Source organism: Sander vitreus, chromosome 16, assembly GCF_031162955.1.
Source record: "Sander vitreus isolate 19-12246 chromosome 16, sanVit1, whole genome shotgun sequence".
In the NCBI taxonomy this organism is placed as follows: domain Eukaryota; kingdom Metazoa; phylum Chordata; class Actinopteri; order Perciformes; family Percidae; genus Sander; species Sander vitreus.
In genome coordinates, this window is record NC_135870.1 from 13,384,052 (window position 1) to 13,404,772 (window position 20,721).

The following is a 20,721-nucleotide window of genomic DNA, read 5'->3' on the forward strand; positions in this document are numbered from 1 at the left end:
TGAATAGACTGAATAGAACTGTTTTATTTCTTTTTGTGAGATGACTTCATAATTTATAATAGTTTGGTTTGGGTTTTTTTTTTTAATATCACCAGAACTCTCCTTTTGTCCATTAGTGATATTGATGTGCATGTTGCTACTGCGTAAATAAACTTTTCATTGACGAGAAGCAGCAGTACCACCTCCTCTCCCGTAGGTGTCGCTAGTGTTTTAAACAAACCGCTGTTCCTCTTCTCTTTCTGTATTTCTTGGTTTGCATCACGGAAGTTTTCTATCAGTAGAGTTATGTCACATGTACACAGTCTCATTAGCTAATGCTATTTTCTATCCAAGACTTTAACCTCCAGCTTCACAGCAGCCAACAAAATGGTCAATATCGGCCTCACCAAAGTGGACGATGCGCTGGCAGCAAAACACCCGGTGGGTTTTTTGTTTTGACCTTTTTTTCCTCTTCACTGCAGCATGCTGATCTCTGCTGGCAGTCAAATGAATTAGCTGCTTGCACATATTGTAACCTTTGTAATATACCGTAGACGTACATAGAAGTGTTTATATAGGTTTACATCGTATAGTAAAAGTCGTTGTGGTTTGTTTTATCACTTTGTCTTGCAGGGTTTACAGAGGTATGCTGCCTGTCAGTCTCATGCCTTCATGAAGGGGACTGGGACCTTTATTCTTGGTAAGTAGTATGCCATTTTCCACGTTAGGAAATACACTGTATTGTCATCTTTATTGTATCATACTTACTGAATTATCAGACATTTAAAAATAACATCATATTGGATTGTTTCTATGTTTACACTCTTTCTTTCAGTGTTTCTAAATCTGCCCCTGAACTAACACATCTATGAATACATTTTACTGAGCTAAATTCCTACATGTCTGTAGATAAACACCAAGTAAGATGTAAGAAGACCAATGAAACTACAGTCAACAATATCATTTTGGCCAGTGTATACCACAGGAGGGAGCTATATTCTGCAAATGTTTCTGGTGTCAATAAAGCAGGATGCTTTCCATTACATAGTGCACACTGAACGCCACACAGAGTGATGACGGTTGTATAATCATAATAGTTTTACAATAATATAAGCTTTGATATGCTTTTGATATTATTTGTAAACCATTTCTGACAATACACAAGACCACTAGCGGAAAATGACAGTTTGGCTTGGCCTCTCTTACAATGAAGTCTAACACGATGAACTGCAGACAGTCATCTGTGGTTTCACATGTTGTACCTTAACAGGTATAACGTTTATTGACATTGGATGAAGGGACACAAGAAATAGAAATGTATGTGTTTTGGTCCATGTTTCTGTTGTTGTTAACCATCCCTATAGTCATTATTGTTAGTAGACAGTGCACTGCCATTGCCATCCTAATCCTCTTTTCACCTACAGGATTTACTTTTTTTTTTTTTTTGCCAGATCTAAAGAAATGTACACTGATTTCTCCCATAATCTCCTATCTCCTAGGAGGAGCGTATACAAGCATCACATGCAGGTGCAAGGTTATTGGAAATCAGCATAGATGAAAAGAGCACTGCCTCCAAATCGACTCCAAACCACAATGGACAATGTTTTGATCCTAGTCGGATCCTTGTCAGGTCAAAATAAATCCCCTGTAGGTGCAAGAGGACGATAGTGTTACAAAGGACCTGTGCTGTTGTCGAAATGAAACTGAGTGTTATGGATACTGAATAAGTCACAGAAAGTTTGAGTGTTCATTATGCATAACAGATGTTCCATTGAGATGTGTCTTGTGTTGCTTTTACAGGCGCTGGTGGTTTATTTGCCATTCAGAAGGTTCTCCAAAAGAAGCTTCCTTATCCTCTTCAATGGAACCTACTCATTTCAATAGGTCAAAAAATTAAACATGAGCTTTAACTACACAAGCAAACAAACACACAAGACTCCCTAGCTACCCATTACTTCCTCCCAGCTTACCTGTCCCCTCTCTAACCTTGCCTCTCTCTTCTTTCTCAGTGGCGTCATCAGTGGGAAGTTATGCAGTGACTCGCTGGGAAACGCAGAAATGCTCAGACCTTTGGTTGTTGCTAGAAACAGGAAAAGTCCCGGACAGATCGCCACCGCAGGGTGAGTACAGTGTGCTGCTGCAGACCTGCTCGCCATCTCTCATGGCTCATAATAGAAAGTTATGAAATGTTGATGTTGTTGTGGTGATAACTGTCTTGTTAGATCATCTTTTAATAGAAGAAGCAACAGTGTTTTATGGAAGTACATGCATTTTTGTTCAGGGCTCAGTATTCTCAGCAGATGTATCTGTGCCAGCTCTCTTTCTCAGTCATGATGAACCAAATAATGACAGTTTTCAGACTTTAATGCTCTATGTCTGTCTCTGTGTTTGTCTTTCAGTGTCTAAACCAGAGGTATCAAAAGAAGGACCTGAGAAGACAAAATACGGCGATGTGATGGAATAAACATTGTTTTAAGCAAACTTGTGTATATACTGTATAGAATTACACCTTTTCAGAAAATGTACTAGATATTCAGATACGCCATTTATTGACTTTAACCCTAACCCTGGACGTGAGATAGTAGTTTTCAGTTTCAGAGTTTGTGGAGCTTTTGAATTTCATAACCGCATTGCTGTATGGATAAACAGATGAGTTTCCAGAATCAGAGGTCAGGAATTAGTTTGGGTTTTTAGGGAGAATCCGATGTTAAGCTTGTGATCCGGTATTATTATTATTTGGATGTGTTTGTTTGACATGCAACAGAATTAACACTGAACTGCCAAAACCAGCCACTAGCTGTCACTGTGTACCCCATAGCGTTAGCCTGAGCTGTATATTGTTCTCACTGGTGGGTCAACCAAACCAGTAAATGATCGGTTTGTGTTGTCAAGCATATGATCTAAATTACACATTGATACTTTTAATGATGTATGCCTTGGACTACAGAGAGCAAATCATTGTGGAATGATTCATCCTTTTAAATAGATGAGCATTCAAAGTTATTTAATAAAATGCTCTGGGCAGCAGTGTAATCCACATGAAAACTATTTACTGTTGTCACTTTCAGCCACTGCATGTTCATTCATCCACTTCCAGTTCAGTGGTGTTCTCCTGCAATATCTCAGGATGACTAAATATTGTTTTGATTTATTTCAATATCTGTGCAAAAAACATAAATTACATGAGGTTAGGTGCTAATTTATAATGACAGAATGAGCAATAGGTTAGGTAGATGAAAAAGATTTGGACAGGAAAGTCATTGCTTATTTAGTATTTGCTGTTTTTTTATTATTCAATTGTATTTATAGTGTCAAATCATAACAGGAGTTATTTCAGGACACTTTACTATAATTTACATAGATCCAAACAAAAAAAGCATTATAAAGAAATTGTCATTGGATTTAGGTCAATGTAAAAACTGAGTAGGAAGATCTGTGGACATGGACGTGGACATTCTCATTATCTCTCATTATTTTGATTAAAATCTACAACTGCTGCCTGTAGTGTTTCTGCAAGTACTCAAAATGCATATAAATAAGATCTTTTATTTTGAAATTTTAAATAAATGTGCAAAAATCTCTTATAACATTTATCCTCTTTGCTGAACTGATGTCTGTAATAAGGTGTTAGTAACATAGACTCTGTACTATGCATGGCAGGCCATTGGAAACAACAATAGAGTCTTTCAAGCCTTAAAACTCCGAGTGATTGAAGCGAGCAAAGTCCAGGCCCTTTGATTCACTCAGAACAAGCCAATTCTGAGATTCTAATTCTATTGCTGCAATAGGAAACTTTTTTTCTTCTTTCCACAGCATTTTTCCCACCCCCACTCTTGCTTCTTCTCGCTCCCGTCCTCCCACTGTAATTCAAATCTGATTTAACACCTCCAAGATTTGAAGGTTTTGAATTCTTTTTCTGTCTTTCTTCATCCAAAAAACGAGGCGTCATGAATTGAATAAGCTGACATATCCGGTGTCACATGCACACTGATACTGCTGAAGGAAAAGACTTTAGAGAAATAGAGAGCAAACCGGAGATAATGAAGGAAAAGACTGTGTGTGTGTGTGTGTGTGTGTGCGCGCGTTTGGCAGCAGTGCATGTGTGTGACAACATGAGAAAGATGAGTGCAGGAGTGAGTGCTCAGTTATCTGACCCTGTGAGTCGAGTGAGCTGAGCTGAGCTGCAACTGGACAGTGAGTGCTCTCCTCTTTCTTTCACTTTCTGTCTTTCTTTGGTTATATAACGACCAAGCCTGAAATGCAAGTCCAAAAAAACGCCAAAAACCAACACTATTATTGGGTTTTTGAACATCTGATCTATTGGCCTCTCTGTTTAGCCTAGAGTCATGATCAATTCAAACAAATTGATGTGTTAACAAGAACAACTGGTGTGTGATTGACTGTCAGCGGGAGGTGGGTGACAGCACATGTTTGTGGGGGATTTATTGATTGTGTGTCCTCTATTTCAGCCTCTTCTCTCATAAAGAAAAATGTACAGTGCATTTTAAACATATGGAAAATGTATGATTCAGTACCTGGTCTGACAGGAAAAATAACTGAATAACATGCATTAGGCAGTTGGTAAATTACAAAGAGTCCTTTGTGTGAGTGTGACAGTATCTTCAACATTAATCACTGCTAAAGGTTATTCAGATGATGACAGGATGAGAGCTCAAGTCTGGGCAGGTTATAATCATGGATCTGTGCAGGGACAGATAGTTTCTCTCGTTTGACTCATTGCTAAAGAAACAGAAGACGTGTCCCTGAAGTGCCAGAAATGGTTGCAATGTGTTTTGAATCTGGGAAAGTTGGATTTATGTGTGTTGTGAAGCAGGGCAACTGCAGCTGTCCAGCCTGACTGAGAGAAAACCTTGATATACATCACATTACGTTATATCAAAGGTGGTGCATGATGAAATGGTCTTTGTAAGGGAGGAGGAAAAGTTAACACCTAAGATAGTATACATTGTCATTGTTTTCACTTGATAGTAGCCTAAGTTGGAGGAAGGGCTATTGTGTAAGGTATTACCAAATCAAAAAAAAAGTAAGGTAAAGTAACTCAGGTTTTTAAACATATGAGCAAATATATAGATTTTTTAAAATTCTAGTATAACCTCCATAAAAACTGTATACGCTACTCAATGTAGGCTACTTGATATATCTGCAATGAATCACTGGACCAAGCAGATACACAATACAGCAAGTGGACACAATACCATGAACACTGTAGGCTACAATCTAATGCAACATAGAACAATAGCTCTTGTTCAGTTTTTTTTATAAAGAGGTGTTGAACACATTGTTTTGTAATAAACATGGGTCATGAGCTTTACAATTAGCCTGTATGTACAACTGTGATATTTGTTTTTATCTTTTTACAGTAAATAGTTCACAGTCATTTTTGCCATCAAATCACTGTGTTATAGCGATTTTGTTGCTGTAGTATTATTGTTTTGAACAGGGATTTTTACAATGAACAATAATGGTAGGCTACATTTTAATACAATCAACATACATGGGTAAATTGTTTACTCATTAAAATTACATATTCCATTCCATCCAAAGTTTAGGTTATTGAACGCGGTGAAACAAAAGGACTCTGTTTCCCATTATGGCTGTGTGGGGCTGTAAGGTGATAGTTTATCCAGCTCTTTCTGATTATGTGGAGGGGGATAATATCCAGGCTTTATGAATAACGTCTCAGCATTAGTAATAACAAAAGCACAACTCAAACTGGAGTCTACCTCAGGCCTGCACCAATGAGCGCTGAGCTCGTGCACACAGCGGCCAATAGCTGGTCCCGGGACTCTTGAGCCCAGCCGTTTGAAGGGCGGTCCACGGTAGAAAAAGGAAAGTATGGAATATAGGCAGCATAGTTTTGACGGGAAGGTAGACGGTCCAAGCCATAAAATATAGGTCATATTTGAGGCTCAACATCTTCAAAAGGATATGTGATTTGCTGCTCAGTAAGCCTGTATTTCTTTTATCAATCTGTATGTTACGCTGTGTGTTTGTTTAAAGTTATCCGACTCGTGTTGGTGTGTTTTTGATTGATTAGTCAGTAACGTTACATTCATGGCTTTGATAACGACCGATCAGGGCTGCAAACTGAACGGAACGTCGGCGATTTACCGCCGAGTTGGGCCAAAAAAAGAAGTGTTTCAAGGCCAGACGGAGGGCTTTAAAACTGCCAAAATGCAGCCAAAAGAGACGGAGTATTCAACAGATGGCCTGCCCAAAGCCTTTCTGCACAGCCTGAGGACCCTGTTTGACATTTTGGATGATGGTGGACGGGGCTATGTCCACATCTCGGAGATCGAGAGCCGCTGGCAGGGGGCAGACACCCGAGAACTGCCCGGCGGGGTGCTGGGCTGCCTCAGGAGGGTCACCCCACCGCATGGCTGCCTCACCTTTGAGCGGTTCGTTGCGGGGCTGCGTTACTCCATGCTCAACCCGGAGCACAGCGCCCACTTCAAGGCCCAGGCTGCCGTCCACCCACAGCAGGCACCAAAGCAGCCCCAGAAACCCGCCCCGCTGTCCACATGCAGTGTTGGGACACGGGTTGAGAACAAGGTCCGTCCGCTGGGACCGAGCAACGTGACAAACACCCAGCAGCACCGGGCGTCCTCTCTGCAAAGCCGGGCCAGGCCAGAGGAGGGGGCCGGGTACACCGCGTGTGGACCTGTGCGGTACAGCGCGGGCTTCGAGAGGTCCGGGCGGAGTTTGGAGCAGAATTCCGTCGCTACAGGGGGCGGGTGTTACCGGGCCGACCCGGGCCATGCCACCAAACCCACACAGCCCCAGCAGACCCGGGTCAGGTCTATTGAGTCACTCGCTCTGGAGTCACCGCAGCTCGAAGGAAGTAAGTACCATAAAAGCCTATGTATATAGTTTTAAATGACGTCGTGCGTGTGTGAGGGGGTTTGGGGACAGTTCACTGAGTTTATGGAGGACTCATGTCGATTAAACCATGTCTGTCAAAATCCAGATCAACACACACTCAATAGAAAATGCAAACCGCATGTCATGCAGTTGTATCTGCAGCTCACCACCTTCCTTTTATCGATTGTTATTCAATCAGCTGTTAGTTCTATTAATGTTGAGCTCATACCATGTCAGGAAATAGTGAAAAATACCTATCATGAAAGCCCAGTGAGGTCTTTAAATTGCTTGTTTTGACTGACCAACTGTACAAAAGTCAAACATTAAATTCACAATGATCATCATGCAATTTCATTCCCATCCCACGTTAAGAATTTATAATTCAACTCTTTGTGCCTTAGTTTTTAGATTTGCTGTTGACTTAAATCAAAGACAAACTTTTATCTGGACACCAAAAAAATGCGCATGAACATGAGTTAGAAGTAGAGCTACTGCGTCTTTGCATATCCACCAGAACACAGAACAAAATACACTTGAGACGGAATTCACATGAGCAAACCATTTGATTGCTTGCATAACTGAGTTGATATGTCCACTGAAGTCTTGCCAGCTTCGATCTCATATTCTAATTTAATTAGATGCAGTGATCCATATTGTACACACAAGTGCACAATGTCTGCAGAGTGCTTGCATTTGCATGTCAGTATTTGTCATCCAGAGGGAGGCCTACTAAGGTAAAAACGGTAACTTTAAAAGTGAGTCTCTACGTGAATCTCATCGACAACAGTTATTGTTGGTTTTTGACAACACACTTCTCAGGTATCAATATTATGTCACAGCTTAAACAGAGTTTAAACTCTGAGTTAACTTTGGGTGGCTAGTTGAATAATTGCTGTTGTTAACCCCAGGTCAGGTCAGAGGTCGTGTCAGAAATTCCTGCAGAAATGTGTCTTGAGGGTTTTCACCCTTTGACTGGGGAACGGGTGATGTCAGTTGTATACGTGTTCATTTGTTCAGTTTTTCATTGGTGAGCTGGATGTAGGTTGGAGGAGCCACTGCTGAGAAATTCCCAGTTTGCCTGCTCATTATCTTGTTCATACAGGCTCTCGCTCATACAAACTCACTTTGGTTTCTCTTGCTCTCACAATCATAGGAGAGTTATTTCACATCCTCTCTCTCTCTGTCTCTCTCTCTTACACACACGCACACACACTCAACTAGTCTGTCCGAGTTTGCTGATCTCTGTACAGCCAGGCCTGTCTGGAGCTATAAGAGTGACACTCGCACACTTTCTCTGTTGAGCCCTCTGGGCTTTTATTGCTTAGACCACTTGCATTACATTAGTACAGTGTTTTTCTTCAGATCGATAGATGGACTGATACACTATATGGCCAAAAGGTCACATACTCTTGTTTACGTTGGTCAGTAAATTTTAATGCTACAATATACAATGACAATGTCCTTGTGCACAAAGCAAGGTCCCTGGTAAAAAGGCTCTCTGAGTTTGGTGTGATAGAACTTGAGCCTCAACCTCAACCCTGTCCAACACCTTTGGGATGAATGAATGATTGGCCAGTTTCTAAAATCTTGTGGAAAGCTTTACCAGAGTAGCGGGACTGTTATAGCAGCATATTAATGCCCATAGTAGTGGAATCAGATGTGATCAGTGCATCCAAAAATCACTTATGTATGAGTGTGTAATATTATGTCCACTTACTTTTTTAGCAGACCAGCAGTGTAATCTCTCACATGCAGCCAAGCCCTTTTGGATTAGGCCAGATTACATCAGACAGGCCAGGGCTCACTGAATCACGGCAGTGGTGAAATCCTCCCCAACACCCTGGACATCACCACAAAGTCATTTCACTCTCCTTCACTTTCTCATGGTTTTGGTAAAGTAGCAGTGGTGTTCTTAAGTCTAAAAATCTGATCATGATAAAATACCATAGTTGATATGTGGGAAATACCACAGAACAAATACCACAGAACAAATACTACTGTGATGCTTTGACACGTTTACACACAATTCGGAGGGCTTGGAGTTTAGCCTCCACTTTATCAGACCTACACATCTTTCAGCTGTGATAGAAAACACACTGAAAAACTTACAAACTCCACACAGAAATGAGCATAGATTGACTGAGAGTTGAAGGGGAACCGGGGCAGAGAAATCTTTTAATACTGTATGTTATCAGAATAACTGCGTTGGGTTTCAAAGTTTGTTATTGAGCTTGGAAACGGCAGCTGACAAAACGCTCTCTACATAAGGTCTATTTAGCTTTGGAGCTTTCGATCATATCATGATCTTCCTTGGCAGATGGGGTTTGCTAAAGTGGACAGTCTGACTCTGTCTTTCTCTTGATCACAACAAAGCAAACATCCTAACTTTTTGGGAAACCCGGCCAAAAAAACAAAACAGAAACTGGTATTTACTACCTACTGATTGTAAGGCTTTAGGTTTCTGAAAGTTTCATTAATTCAAAACAGTTGTCCTGTTGTTGAGCTTTCTGAGATGTTCTCTCTACAGTGTGCTTAAGCTCAGATACTTCACATATTTCTGTCTGCTCCACTGAACTCATCCTCAGTCAAGTAATCACACAAGGAAACATGATTGAGTTTAGTGTCCAGACTCATTTGCAGAGTACAGCCCCCTCCTGTGGTATACACTGGCAACTCAAATGCATTATGGGGCCAAAATATTGTTTTGTCTGTAATCTTTTTGGTCTTCTTCATTACTGTCTGTCTACAAATGTGAAAGTATTTTGCCCAGTAGTGTTGCATGCCCTTTTTAAGACAATTTGAGCGTTTTCCCTCTGTATAAGGGAAAAGACATAATTCTACATTGGCATACATCTGTCATTGCAAGCCCAAAAAGTGTTTTCCCTACACCGTTATCACAGTTATGTTCAGCCGGCAACCAGTGAAACTGCAGTTATTAATGAGTGCATACCTGACAGTAGGGGTGTTGAAATGAATCAATGCATCCATGCATCGCGATGCGGACCTGGACGATGACAGACCATAATCGATTATTGCCTACTGATGTTACTTGTTGATTTTCCGGTTGCTGCTTTTTTTGTTTCTGCCTTTTGTCTGTTGTCTGCTGTGTTCAATCTCCGCTATATTTAGGAAATGTCTTTTTTTTTTTTTTAAGAGCAGATACAATAAAAAGGGGAATTCATATCTGACTGATTTAATTTGTTGATGAAAACATGTGTAGCAGTAAGTAATAATATTGAGGGATTGATGCATCGGGATACTGAATCGATTCAAATCATTGACAGGATAATTCTAATCGAATTGAATCGTGAGACCATGAAGATTCACACCCCTACCTGACAGTCTTGACATTGATTAAGTCTGTGTGTTTCATATTTGTCTAGGTGCTGTGAAATCAGGTTTACCAAGATCTCAGAGCGAATCAGCAACAGGATTTACTAGCGGCTCCAGGCGACACGGGCGGAGTCGGGAAGAGCAGAGGCGGCATACCATATCCAACGGAGTCGATTACGGAATGGTTGGTACACACACACACACACACACACACACACACACACACACACACACACACACACACCTCTACAACCAATAGTCTCTACAAAGCGTCTTAAAGGGGCTACATCTGGGTCATAGTTTTACTCATGTTTCAGTCAGGAACTATTCTGTATGTCAGTGCTGTGCATGCATACGGTTTTCATTAATAACTGGTTAAACAGCAATCCAGGTCATTAGTTGACATTAGTGATGCATGGGTCTGCTGAGGATCCACCCCATTTCTATTTATTTACCTGCGAACGACCCACCATTTCGAACCTGCTTCTTTAAAAATATCACTTAATTTGTAACCCTTTAAACTTCACAGGTAAAACCACAGTCCCTGCAAACCTAATACACCTGCACATCACTACAGTAGTTGACATGCAAACATCACATTCTGTTGGAATAACCCAGTAAAGCTCATATTTTGATGATAAAAAAGAACCAAAGACAGAGAGATGTGTGTCTGATTTTAATATAAAAGACGGTACTGCATGTTGGAAATACTTCTTCTCGCGTTTGGTTTACATTACAGCACAAACAAAACATGTGGTAGCAATTAGTGGACTGTATTACTATGCCCATTGAGATCATCATTTCTTTCCACTGTATTAGATTTAACTCAGTCTTCAGTCAAATAAGGGAGGTGGAGGTTCCCAAAAACTGCTGGTTCCAGCTTCTTACTGTAAATGTGAAGATGCCCTCCCTTTTCTTTGACTTACTGTATATGTGTATTGAATATATTTGGCTATTGGTCTCTTGGTTGGACAAAACACACAATTTAAATGTCATTGTTGGCTCTGCGAAACTGTGATGTGTTTTCTTTTCTCATTTCTTATATACTGCCAGATCAATAAGTCATACAAAAAAGTCTGTAATTGCAGCCCTAAAGAACCATGTCCAGTAACTTTGCACCAGTTGTTAAAACTGACAAAATGTGACAACCACTGGATGAAGGTGTAACATTACATGATACGTAAGCAACTAAGGATGATATTGTTCGGGAGATTTTTCATAGTTTTCAGTAGGTGGAACATGGCACATTTTAAATGATTTTTCATCTATCTCATTCTAGTGTTGGGTAAAAGAGTAGAGGATCAGTAGTAAACGACTTTCAGAGAGACAGAGGTCTGCTTGGACTAAAACATTGATGACTTTAAGTGTGATCGGATATAACAGGGATTGAGGCTTTTAAAGATATATGTCAGAAAATATTTTAGTTACACAGAAAAGTAAACAGTAGAAGCATGGAAATTCCAGGACAAGTTTTTCTAGTAGAAGCTTTTATCCATTTCACTCTCTATTGGCCCCCACATTCCCCTCCCATCCCTCCTCACTCTGCCCCTCCCACCCTTCAGTCGGGAGCTCATGCCTCCCTTCACTCTCCGTCTCTCCCCCTGCCTCACCATTTCTCACTCTCTCTAGCTCGCCTCCTCTCCCTCTTTCTCTCCCTGTTTGTGTCGCCATCTCCGTCTCTTTTCCTCTTGGCTGATTGACCGGCTCCCCTCCTTCTCCCTCCCTCCCTCCCTGCCCCTCTCCTCCTCCCCCTTCCCTCTGGCCCTCCCACCCAGGCCGACTTGGCCCACTGCTGCCCTGATGGTAGTGAGCCGGGTCGGGCCCAGGGGCCTGGTAGAAGTAGAGGACTCGCTCAGCCGGCCTGGCCCAGCCTGGACAGCTGTGTTGGCTGCCTACACTACCGTCTTCATCCCCCTCAGCAGTAGCCTCTACAGCAGCAAGGCTCTGCACTTTTTCCTCTGGGTGAGTAGGATGAGAGGGAGAGAAAGACGGAGAAGGAAAGGGAGAGATGGTTGTAGAGGATATATGAAATTAAAGTTTGTCCTTGAGATGGTTTTGTAAAGAGTGTATTTCAGCATTGAAAGATATGCATCAGGTTGTTTTTGATATTTCATTGTGACAGTTGAGACAAATAGAATTGGGAGACTTTAGTCTAGTTTTAGGGACTATAGGCTCCAACCTGCTGTGGCATTGTCAAGCTTTAGTAGTTAAACTAGTGCTGAGAGGAGTAGTTGATTAATCGTTTAGTAGATTGACAGAATTTAATCAACAACAATGTTTCAAGTCGTTTATCAAGCGAGAATGCCGATTATGAGCTGGTTACAGTTTCTCAAATGATGACATACTACTTTTTCCGTTTTATATTATTGTAAGTTAAATATCTTTGAGTTATGAACTTTTTGTTTGATAAAACAAGCGAGAACTTGATGGGCATTTTTCAGTGTTTTTCTAACATTTCATAAACTTACAGTTATGATTAATTGATTAATCGAAAACGTTACTGAAAGATCAATAATGAAATCTTTTCCTCTTCCTCAGGAGCGTTGGGTCTTTTTGTTAGCTCTAACCTCTTGTGGTATTGTAGAGCTTTATGTTTTGGAAAGTGCTGAAAGGAGTTGATTAGTTGATTGACAGAATCGACCACAACATTTTAAGTTATTGATCAAGAAGAGGTGCTAATATATCCTTTTAAATGTTTGGATTTGCTGCTTTTCTCTCTTTAATATGAAGCTAAATTGCATATATTTAGGTTTGTATACTGTTATTAACAGTTAATAGACTAATCAGAATAATAGTGGACAGATGAATCCATGTAAATAGTTAGTTGTAGCCCTAAACCGTCTTTGTTTCAGGGACTTTTGGACTTGTATATTGCCTCTGATCTGCTGTTGTAATGAAGAGCTTCAGGCCACACAGTTTCACAGTGCTTTGTAGTTGCAGTTTGAAAGGCTGTTATGTTCTTTGTGTTTTTAGTTAAACAGCTTGTGCAACGGGTGTCATGTTATTGTTGGCTCATTCAGCCAGCACACAAACATACATGCGCTGACTTTTCCATAACCTTTCCACAATTTGCTGCTCTGTTCCCTCTCTGTGTGTATTTTCTCAGTTTTTTCTAACTTCTTTTTAACAGTGGGTTTTCCTGCCTGGGGACTACGGCACATTCATGCAGCTTGACACTGGGTCATGCTTCATTCTAGACACGGACCATACCCCTCCGAGTCTCCGACCCCCTCCTCTTCCCCTAAACCCCCCTTCCTATCGTCCTCTGTGTGTTCTCTCGCTTCAGGCTCTTTGGGAAAGAGCACAAATATGTTAAACAGGGTTTGATTTAGACTCTTGAATCCCTTGTCCCGTTTCAGTTTGCTTTCGCAACATGTATCTCTGTGTATGAGCATGGCTGTGTTTTAAACAGCACTGATGACATCAGAGGAATGTACTGAGCCACACAGGGGACTCAGGGATGGAACGATGGGTGGACAGAAAGATGACACACCAGGTGGCTGAATGCCAGCAATGAGGCCTGGACTGTGGCAGTGTGCCGCATGGACAGCCTGGTCAGCACAACTCAATGCAGCCTCCACACACACACACACACACACACACACACACACACACACACACACACACACACACACACACACACACACACACACACACACACACACACTGGGGTGGCCATAGTTGAAGTGCTGTTTACCCCATTCTTAGGTTGCTGCGTAGTTGCCATGACGCCGGACTGATTGCTCCTCTAAACATTGTTCAGGATGGGAAAGAGTCTGGCACAATTGGTATGGCGCCATTGTCTCTGCCAGCACAAAAGAGTTTGCTGCAGATGCCCTTGTGAAAAGATGGGAGTTTGTCTACCATGCAGGCTGCTGACAGAAATCAATAATTAGATTTAATATTGGCAGTGATATGAAAGCTGTCTTAGTGATGGCATGGGAAATTAAAAAAATGTAATGTTTTCTGTCTCTATGTGAGATCCGCACAGAAAGTGATTTGAGGCGGGTTTGTTCTTGTCTGTTTTTAATCACATTTTTCTCTTTCCTCTTCCACCCCTTTCCTGTCCCCCTCCTTTTCACTCTCCAACAACATAATCTGTTTTTTAACTTTCAACTCACACAGTTGAAGCAAATGAAAGAGCTGGAGCAGGAGAAGGACTCCCTGCTGGCGGGTCTGGAAGTGGTGGAGCGGGCCCGCGACTGGTACCAGGGACAAATCCACAATGTCACAGAGAGACAGCGGCAGGTCGGCCAGAACTCCCACTGCACGGTCAGTTCAAACACTGTTGCAAGCTTTTGTATTTTTTTTATTGATATGGATAACTGGACAACAATAGAACATATCTAATCATGAGAATATATTTCCATGATTTATAGCTGTTTCTTATATTTCCAAATAAAACAACAACATTGAACATAAAAAACGTCTGTGAACTCTATATCTGTTAGGAGAGATATATAAACACTTAAAGTATCAGAATTTGGATAAAGTTCATCAGAAAAGAAAATGAAGGGCTCCTTTTTTCAGTTTTTTTATGATCAGCAGTCAAACAGGGTAAAATACCTTGTGGTAGAAGAAAAGGCAAAAAAAAATCTTTTCTAACCCTAACCCACACTAGCCTCAGAAATCTGTAATCTAACCCTAACCCTTCAGTATGAACTGGCAGTTGCAGAAGAATATGTTCTCAGTATTACATTTTTTTTTGACAAGTGTTCTTTTTCAGAGTGTATTCTCCTCATTTACTATTTTAAGTTAACTTCCCTTTACCAAATCTTGTAAGGAGTTTGTTAAGTCATCGTCCCTCCTTATCATAACATTTTTCAGACCTTTCACTTCTTTCTTAAATTTCATACTAATTGTCTTTTATGTTCTCTACTCTCAGGATTTCTTCACAGAAGCCAATCAGAGTCGTATGAATGTTCTAATTCCCAAATTGCAAGAAGTCAACCGCTGCCTTAACGACCTTATTTCCTGCTCTGGCATGGTGAGTGTTCGCTGCCCCATTGACTTTTGCACTTTTATGTGATTCTGTTAAAACCGAAGGATTGAGATTAGTCAAGTAATTCTCAATGTCTCACAATCTTGATATATAACGTAAATATAAATGATCATATGTATGGACATATTCATATGGGAGTTTTTATAGGTGTTTTCGATACTTGGTCACTGTTTGGATCCCTGCTGTGATTTTCACACAAAACTAGAACTGCACAATGTTTTGATTAAATTGGATGTTGGAGAGAGTGCAACTGGATCGGGTCAATGTCTGCTCCACATGAAGCTCTGAGAGATGTTATGAGAAATCTAAACATCAAATGTTAAAAATTACAAAGACATTCAAGATTATACCACATTAATGAACCCCAGTATGCTCACAAGTCATGTGATTGTGGTGAATGTTAAGTGTCATAACTGACAGTTTTATCAGATGGCCTATTCATCATTTTATTTTACGTGGTGATTTTTAGCCATACTAGTGGCATGGCCCTAGGGATGGCAGTGTCCTGAAAGTTTGTTGAGACATTCATGTCCCCCTCAGGATGAACTGTAAACGCTTTGGTGATCTCATGACTTCTCATATAGAGCCATCACTAGGTCAAAATTTTAATTTTTTCAATACTTTTATACCTTCATCATAACTAATGACATTCCCATCAGCCCCAGCTGTACTTTGTGTTTCATGCTAATTAGCATATATTAGCATACTAACATGTTAACCTAAGAATAAGACCATGGTAAAAAAAACATTACAATGTTTACAGTGTTACTATGAGCATGTTAATATGCTGATGTTAGCATTTAGCTCAAAGCACCAAGTATAGCCTCAGAACATGGCTGTAAAAACAATGTAAAAATGCTGACATTGCTTAGCCATAACACTTGTTATTGGGGAATTTGTGTGACTCAAAGGTGAACGCTGTAAATATTCTTTTGTGAAATTCCTGTCTGCACTCTTCGAAGCTGGTTGTACTAGACATGTAAATAATGACACTTTCCCTTTACTGTAACACTGGTTCCTCTTTGTTTCTCAGCAGTCATTTCCTTCCAGCGCTGCTCAGACAGGAGCTAATCCCCAGCCTCCGGGTCCAGCCCCTCCACAAGCCATCCAGAGACTGAAGGACCAGAACCGACTTCTAACACAGGTTCGACACAGTCGACACACTGCCAGTATACAGGAGTCACTAATAGTTACGAGTCAGTGCTGTTGTTTTCAGTCACTCACTTCATTTATTTCCCTTCTTTTCATTTAGGAGGTGACAGAGAGGAGCGAGCGGATCACGCAGCTGGAGCAGGAGAAGTCAGCATTGATAAAACAGCTTTTTGAGGCTCGAGCCCACAGTGCACAAGACACCAGCACCATGGACTCCACCTTCATCTGAAAACAATTACACTCCAACCAACACCATAGCATGTTAGCACCATGATTCAACCTGGAATCATCATGATGCTGGTCTGGAGCAAAACGTTTATAAGACTGTAAGCTGACTGTTGTTTACCCACACTTGTAGCAGTGATGCACTTTTCAGCCATGACACCCCCACACGCACGATTGCAGCATGTAGCTACTCCACTCCACTCCACCCCAAACCAAGCACTACCTAGATGTGAATACTCCGAGGAAAACCTGACCCAAATGACTTGACCTGAGAGAGTCTTTTACTTGCCGCCTTTTAGGTGTCCTACATAAACACTCCAACTGAGCTGAGAAGGCTGGAACGCTATCAAGAAACCAGTCGGGTCTCATGAGATCCCATCACTCGCTTTCTTGCAGGATCACAGCATCTGCAAGATCTCCACTCCCACTCCCAAAAGACTGTTTTTGTTTTTTTACTTCTGTTGCTCCTCAGGCAACATAAAAAAAAACATGAACTTTAACTTAGTGGGGGGATGGTTTCTGTTGGAATAAAATGCCATATTCTTACAGTTTAATATAATAGACAAATCACCAGCTGCATCTGCTTGCTGTGACGTATCAATTACATTTTTCTTAGTTTGGTACTTTGATCTAAATGATATTAAGCTACACTTTGCCCATGTCTTTTAGTATTTTCTTCCTTTAATAATAATATGTTTACCTGACATTGGCTTTCTGGGTTTTAGAGTGTTTCATTTCAAACACTGAGAGACAGGAATTACTGAAAAGAATAGTTTTTTATATTATGGTAGCATGTTTATTAATGTTAGGACCTTTTAGGAATTTTGAGGTTTTTTTTGTTAAGATTGAAAAAAAGAAAGATGGGAGGACAGCCTACAAGCCATCGAGACGTAGAGGCAGAGAGACTTGAGAAGTTTGGAAGTTTGCACGTAGAAGAGAGCTGAGGAGGACAAACATGGCAGATGGTGAATGTGTCAGAGACCGAGCTCCTTGGTTGGGAGATCAAAAGAAAAGAAAATCACTTTGGCTATCTAGTGCTACATCCCCTGTATGTCTTTACAGTGGATTCTTTGCATGGGTCGTATTTTCAACCCCAAAATATTTATCTTCTGAAGAGATTTAGTTTGAAACCTGGAGATTAGCACAGATGTAAAAACTCATTTAGTCCTCGTAAGTGTCCCTCTTTACCAGGATCAGGCATGAAACGGTTGGCTTTAGACTAAAACTGTCAAAACACTCAGCCATCCACAAAGTTTACATAATAAATATTAGTTAGTGGCTGGCGGTAGAATAAAAAGTATTGTAGTTTTAATGGATCTGTATGGTACTGCTGGGATGTCTGCACATAACATATTGTTGATGTCTGTTTCCCACTTGTTTAATTATATGTTTCTTGCTGCTCAAACTACATTATGTGTGAGGGAAACTCTTTTCCTTCAGCTTTCTATCAAAACTTCAGAGAAAATGTAAAATAATAAATACGACCAAACACTGCTGACTAGATTCTGTGGTTCCTTGCAATGTGTTTTTCTCATATCTACAATGCTGCAATACAATAGTATAAACACGTATATATAAGTATAAAATTATGGATTTCGAAACCTTGTAAACCAAAGCAATGCATAATAAACATCAAATGTAGATTACAGAAATGGTCACTATTGTTCATCTTTTAAGAGTTTGTTGTCCTTCCATGTGAAGACAAGCTTTTAACAATTGCACAATTCATTCTAAGCTTGTATTTGTATTCAAACCTTTGTACAGATGTGGTAAATGACAATGATGATGAATCCGATCTCTCCGTTGCCAACATTAAAGTAGATCATAACTGAGCAACACTAACCACCCAGTGGTTTCTGCTTCCACGTTTTGATGTGCATGAGTGCAATTTCATATACAGTATGTCCCATTTGGATTTCAGTTAAAGAGCTGTTTAAAACAAAGAAAAACTCAACTTTCCATAAGAAAGTCTGTGAATCTCCAGGATGGTCTGTTCTGATTTGTTCTCTTATGAGATTTCCTGTCATGAATTAAGGAGATGTCCCTAGATAGTGAGAATGATCTGATGTAATTCATGCACCACATTTCCACTTCACCCTCAGATGTGATTAGCTCTTTTTAATGAGGAGTAACTGGAGACCTGCACAGTTGGTGCAGTGAATCATGGATGGGTTCAGCTGTACACTCAAGAAACTGCTTAGTCACAAATAATATATACATTTATCCTAATACAATGATTCTTCATGAATAAACCTCTATTGTACCGTATCATTCTAACTAAGTCAATTTGGTTGCCGTTTTATCATTACAGCATGTAACGTCCCCCCCCTCCACTCGAAAATGTGTTTTGTTTATTGTTGCTTCACTTGAATGTTTAACTTGAATGTTTAAGCTTCACTGGCAGAATGACACTAGAAGGCTGTTTTCACATTCATATGCTGGGAAAGTTTAGCTTAAATCTAAATTTAAGACGGTTACATCCGAGATGATTTTGTCATTTTGTTTTTTACATTAATAGATTTAGACAGAGTAGATATACTGGTAATTTTAAAGACCCTGAAAACTTGGTTTCAAATTTAAAATATTGCTCCATAACATTAACTACTCATGACCAAATAAGCAACATTTAATGTAAAAGTTTAAAAAACATCTTTAAGTATTATTTATTAAGAGTTTAATACATCACCCTTTACCGCATTGAGTCTGGCCTACTTCAGACCAGTAAGAACCACACATACAAAAAAATCAGAAATACAAAAATCTGAAGTTTTGCAACCTTGGTAGAAAGTAATGTGTTCAAGTAGGATTGATCATAGCAAGAAGCTGACTGAGAGAACAGGTTGTCAGGGCCTTTAAGAATTGTAAAAAGGTAAAACCATATCAGACCTCATAATCAGGACAAACCCAAATAACATTTGCAAAATGCTGATTCTGTTTTTCATTGTACTATCAATAGTTTTGCCTCCCCAAATGTGTTTTTGAAAGTCTTAAATAACTTTTATTTTATGGTTTGAATATTTAAGCTTATTTATGCTAAATTATTGTTTTATGAATTTGCTATATGTATTGTTAGTACAGGCATTATGCAACTTGACCCCACACAAATTGCAACAGAAACTCTTTCAATTGATCTAGTCTCATGAAAGTCTCCCCTATACCATATACAAAGTCCAAGTGGTGGAAAGTATTGAAAAATACTGAAATGGGTGATGCCAAGTTCCCATTGCAGCCCATGTTAAGGGTAGACGCTACAGGTTAATAGGGAAAATATTTTAACTAACAGATATCTCCATGAAACTTCCCTAGTTGATTACTTACATTAAGACAATATTTTTTGGTATTACAAGTTTTCTGTACTTTAATCATGCAAATGAGGCATTGTCTAATTAAATATGTGCTAATTTGCCTAATGGTGTTTCAGTATTTTTCAACTTGGACCCTATTTTCCCATGCATTGGTGTCTAAGTGACTAATTTGAACCGAAATCTTTTGAAATCTGTGGTCCAGTATTGCGTGAGAACACAGTAACCAGCAGCCACGAACCGCAATGTAAAATGCACACTGTCAGTTTGTGTCCACTAAACTGACAGCCACTGACAGGCTCAGATTATTATATATAGAGTGTCTGACAACATTATGGAAAGGATCCCTACAGAGATAGACCTTTCTGTTAAAGAGTAAGCTTTTTGTTTAACATAAAACAGCCCCAAAATCACCATCACCATCATTGTAAAAGACAAATGTTAAACAAAATTAAACAATCAATACCTGTATTGCTTTGTCTTCCCACTATTTCAAGAACGCGCGTGTGTGTGTGTGTGTGTGTGTGTGTGTGTGTGTGTGTGTGTGTGTGTGTGTGTGTGTGTGTGTGTGCGAGCGTGTGGGTGTGTTTTTCTGCTCTGATGCAGAATTTAACAAACCTGTGAGAATCTTCTACCTTATAGGAGGGAGACACAGCTCCTGTGAACCTGACACCAATGCAAACATGTTCAGAGACCGACACGCAAAGGCAAACAAACCTGGGTTGAGTTTCATCAGTTGGTTCTTTAAGCTGTTCAAACAGCCTGAAACACACATGGAACAACCTGCAGTACACTGAAGAAGTGATCTGTAGTTACTTTCCAGATTCAGATAAACAATATAAAATA

At 40.1% G+C, this 20,721-nt stretch overlaps 2 protein-coding genes across 3 annotated transcripts; both read left to right on the forward strand.

Moving 5' to 3' along the window:
• Positions 1-253: 253 nt before the first annotated feature.
• On the forward strand, positions 254-3,476 carry tmem141 (transmembrane protein 141). Its single transcript, XM_078272106.1, has 5 exons — positions 254-420; positions 613-679; positions 1,780-1,863; positions 1,989-2,099; positions 2,379-3,476. Exons 1-5 carry the CDS (start codon positions 367-369, stop codon positions 2,441-2,443), a joined length of 381 nt encoding a protein of 126 aa, XP_078128232.1. The 5' UTR covers positions 254-366; the 3' UTR covers positions 2,444-3,476.
• A 2,333-nt stretch (positions 3,477-5,809) lies between these two features.
• Positions 5,810-18,076, forward strand: sapcd2 (suppressor APC domain containing 2). Of its 2 annotated transcripts, none has more exons than XM_078271426.1 (6): positions 5,810-6,841; positions 10,245-10,378; positions 14,320-14,466; positions 15,080-15,181; positions 16,230-16,340; positions 16,449-18,076. In XM_078271426.1, the coding sequence occupies exons 1-6, from the start codon at positions 6,055-6,057 to the stop codon at positions 16,575-16,577; spliced, it is 1,410 nt and encodes a 469-aa protein (XP_078127552.1). In that variant the 5' UTR covers positions 5,810-6,054; the 3' UTR covers positions 16,578-18,076. The 2 variants fall into 2 exon arrangements, with proteins under 2 accessions (XP_078127552.1, XP_078127553.1); XM_078271427.1 differs by having other exon boundaries at positions 16,233-16,340.
• Positions 18,077-20,721: the final 2,645 nt, after the last annotated feature.

Coding starts and splice junctions, on each gene's coding strand:
- tmem141 (XM_078272106.1), top strand. CDS start 367: ATGGTCAATATCGGCCTCACCAAAGTGGACGATGCGCTGGCAGCAAAA. Junction 1,864..1,988: donor GAACCTACTCATTTCAATAG/GTCAAAAAATTA, acceptor CTTCTTTCTCAG/TGGCGTCATCAGTGGGAAGT. Junction 2,100..2,378: donor GGACAGATCGCCACCGCAGG/GTGAGTACAGTG, acceptor TTTGTCTTTCAG/TGTCTAAACCAGAGGTATCA.
- sapcd2 (XM_078271426.1), top strand. CDS start 6,055: ATGGCTTTGATAACGACCGATCAGGGCTGCAAACTGAACGGAACGTCG. Junction 6,842..10,244: donor GTCACCGCAGCTCGAAGGAA/GTAAGTACCATA, acceptor ATATTTGTCTAG/GTGCTGTGAAATCAGGTTTA. Junction 15,182..16,229: donor TTATTTCCTGCTCTGGCATG/GTGAGTGTTCGC, acceptor TTTGTTTCTCAG/CAGTCATTTCCTTCCAGCGC.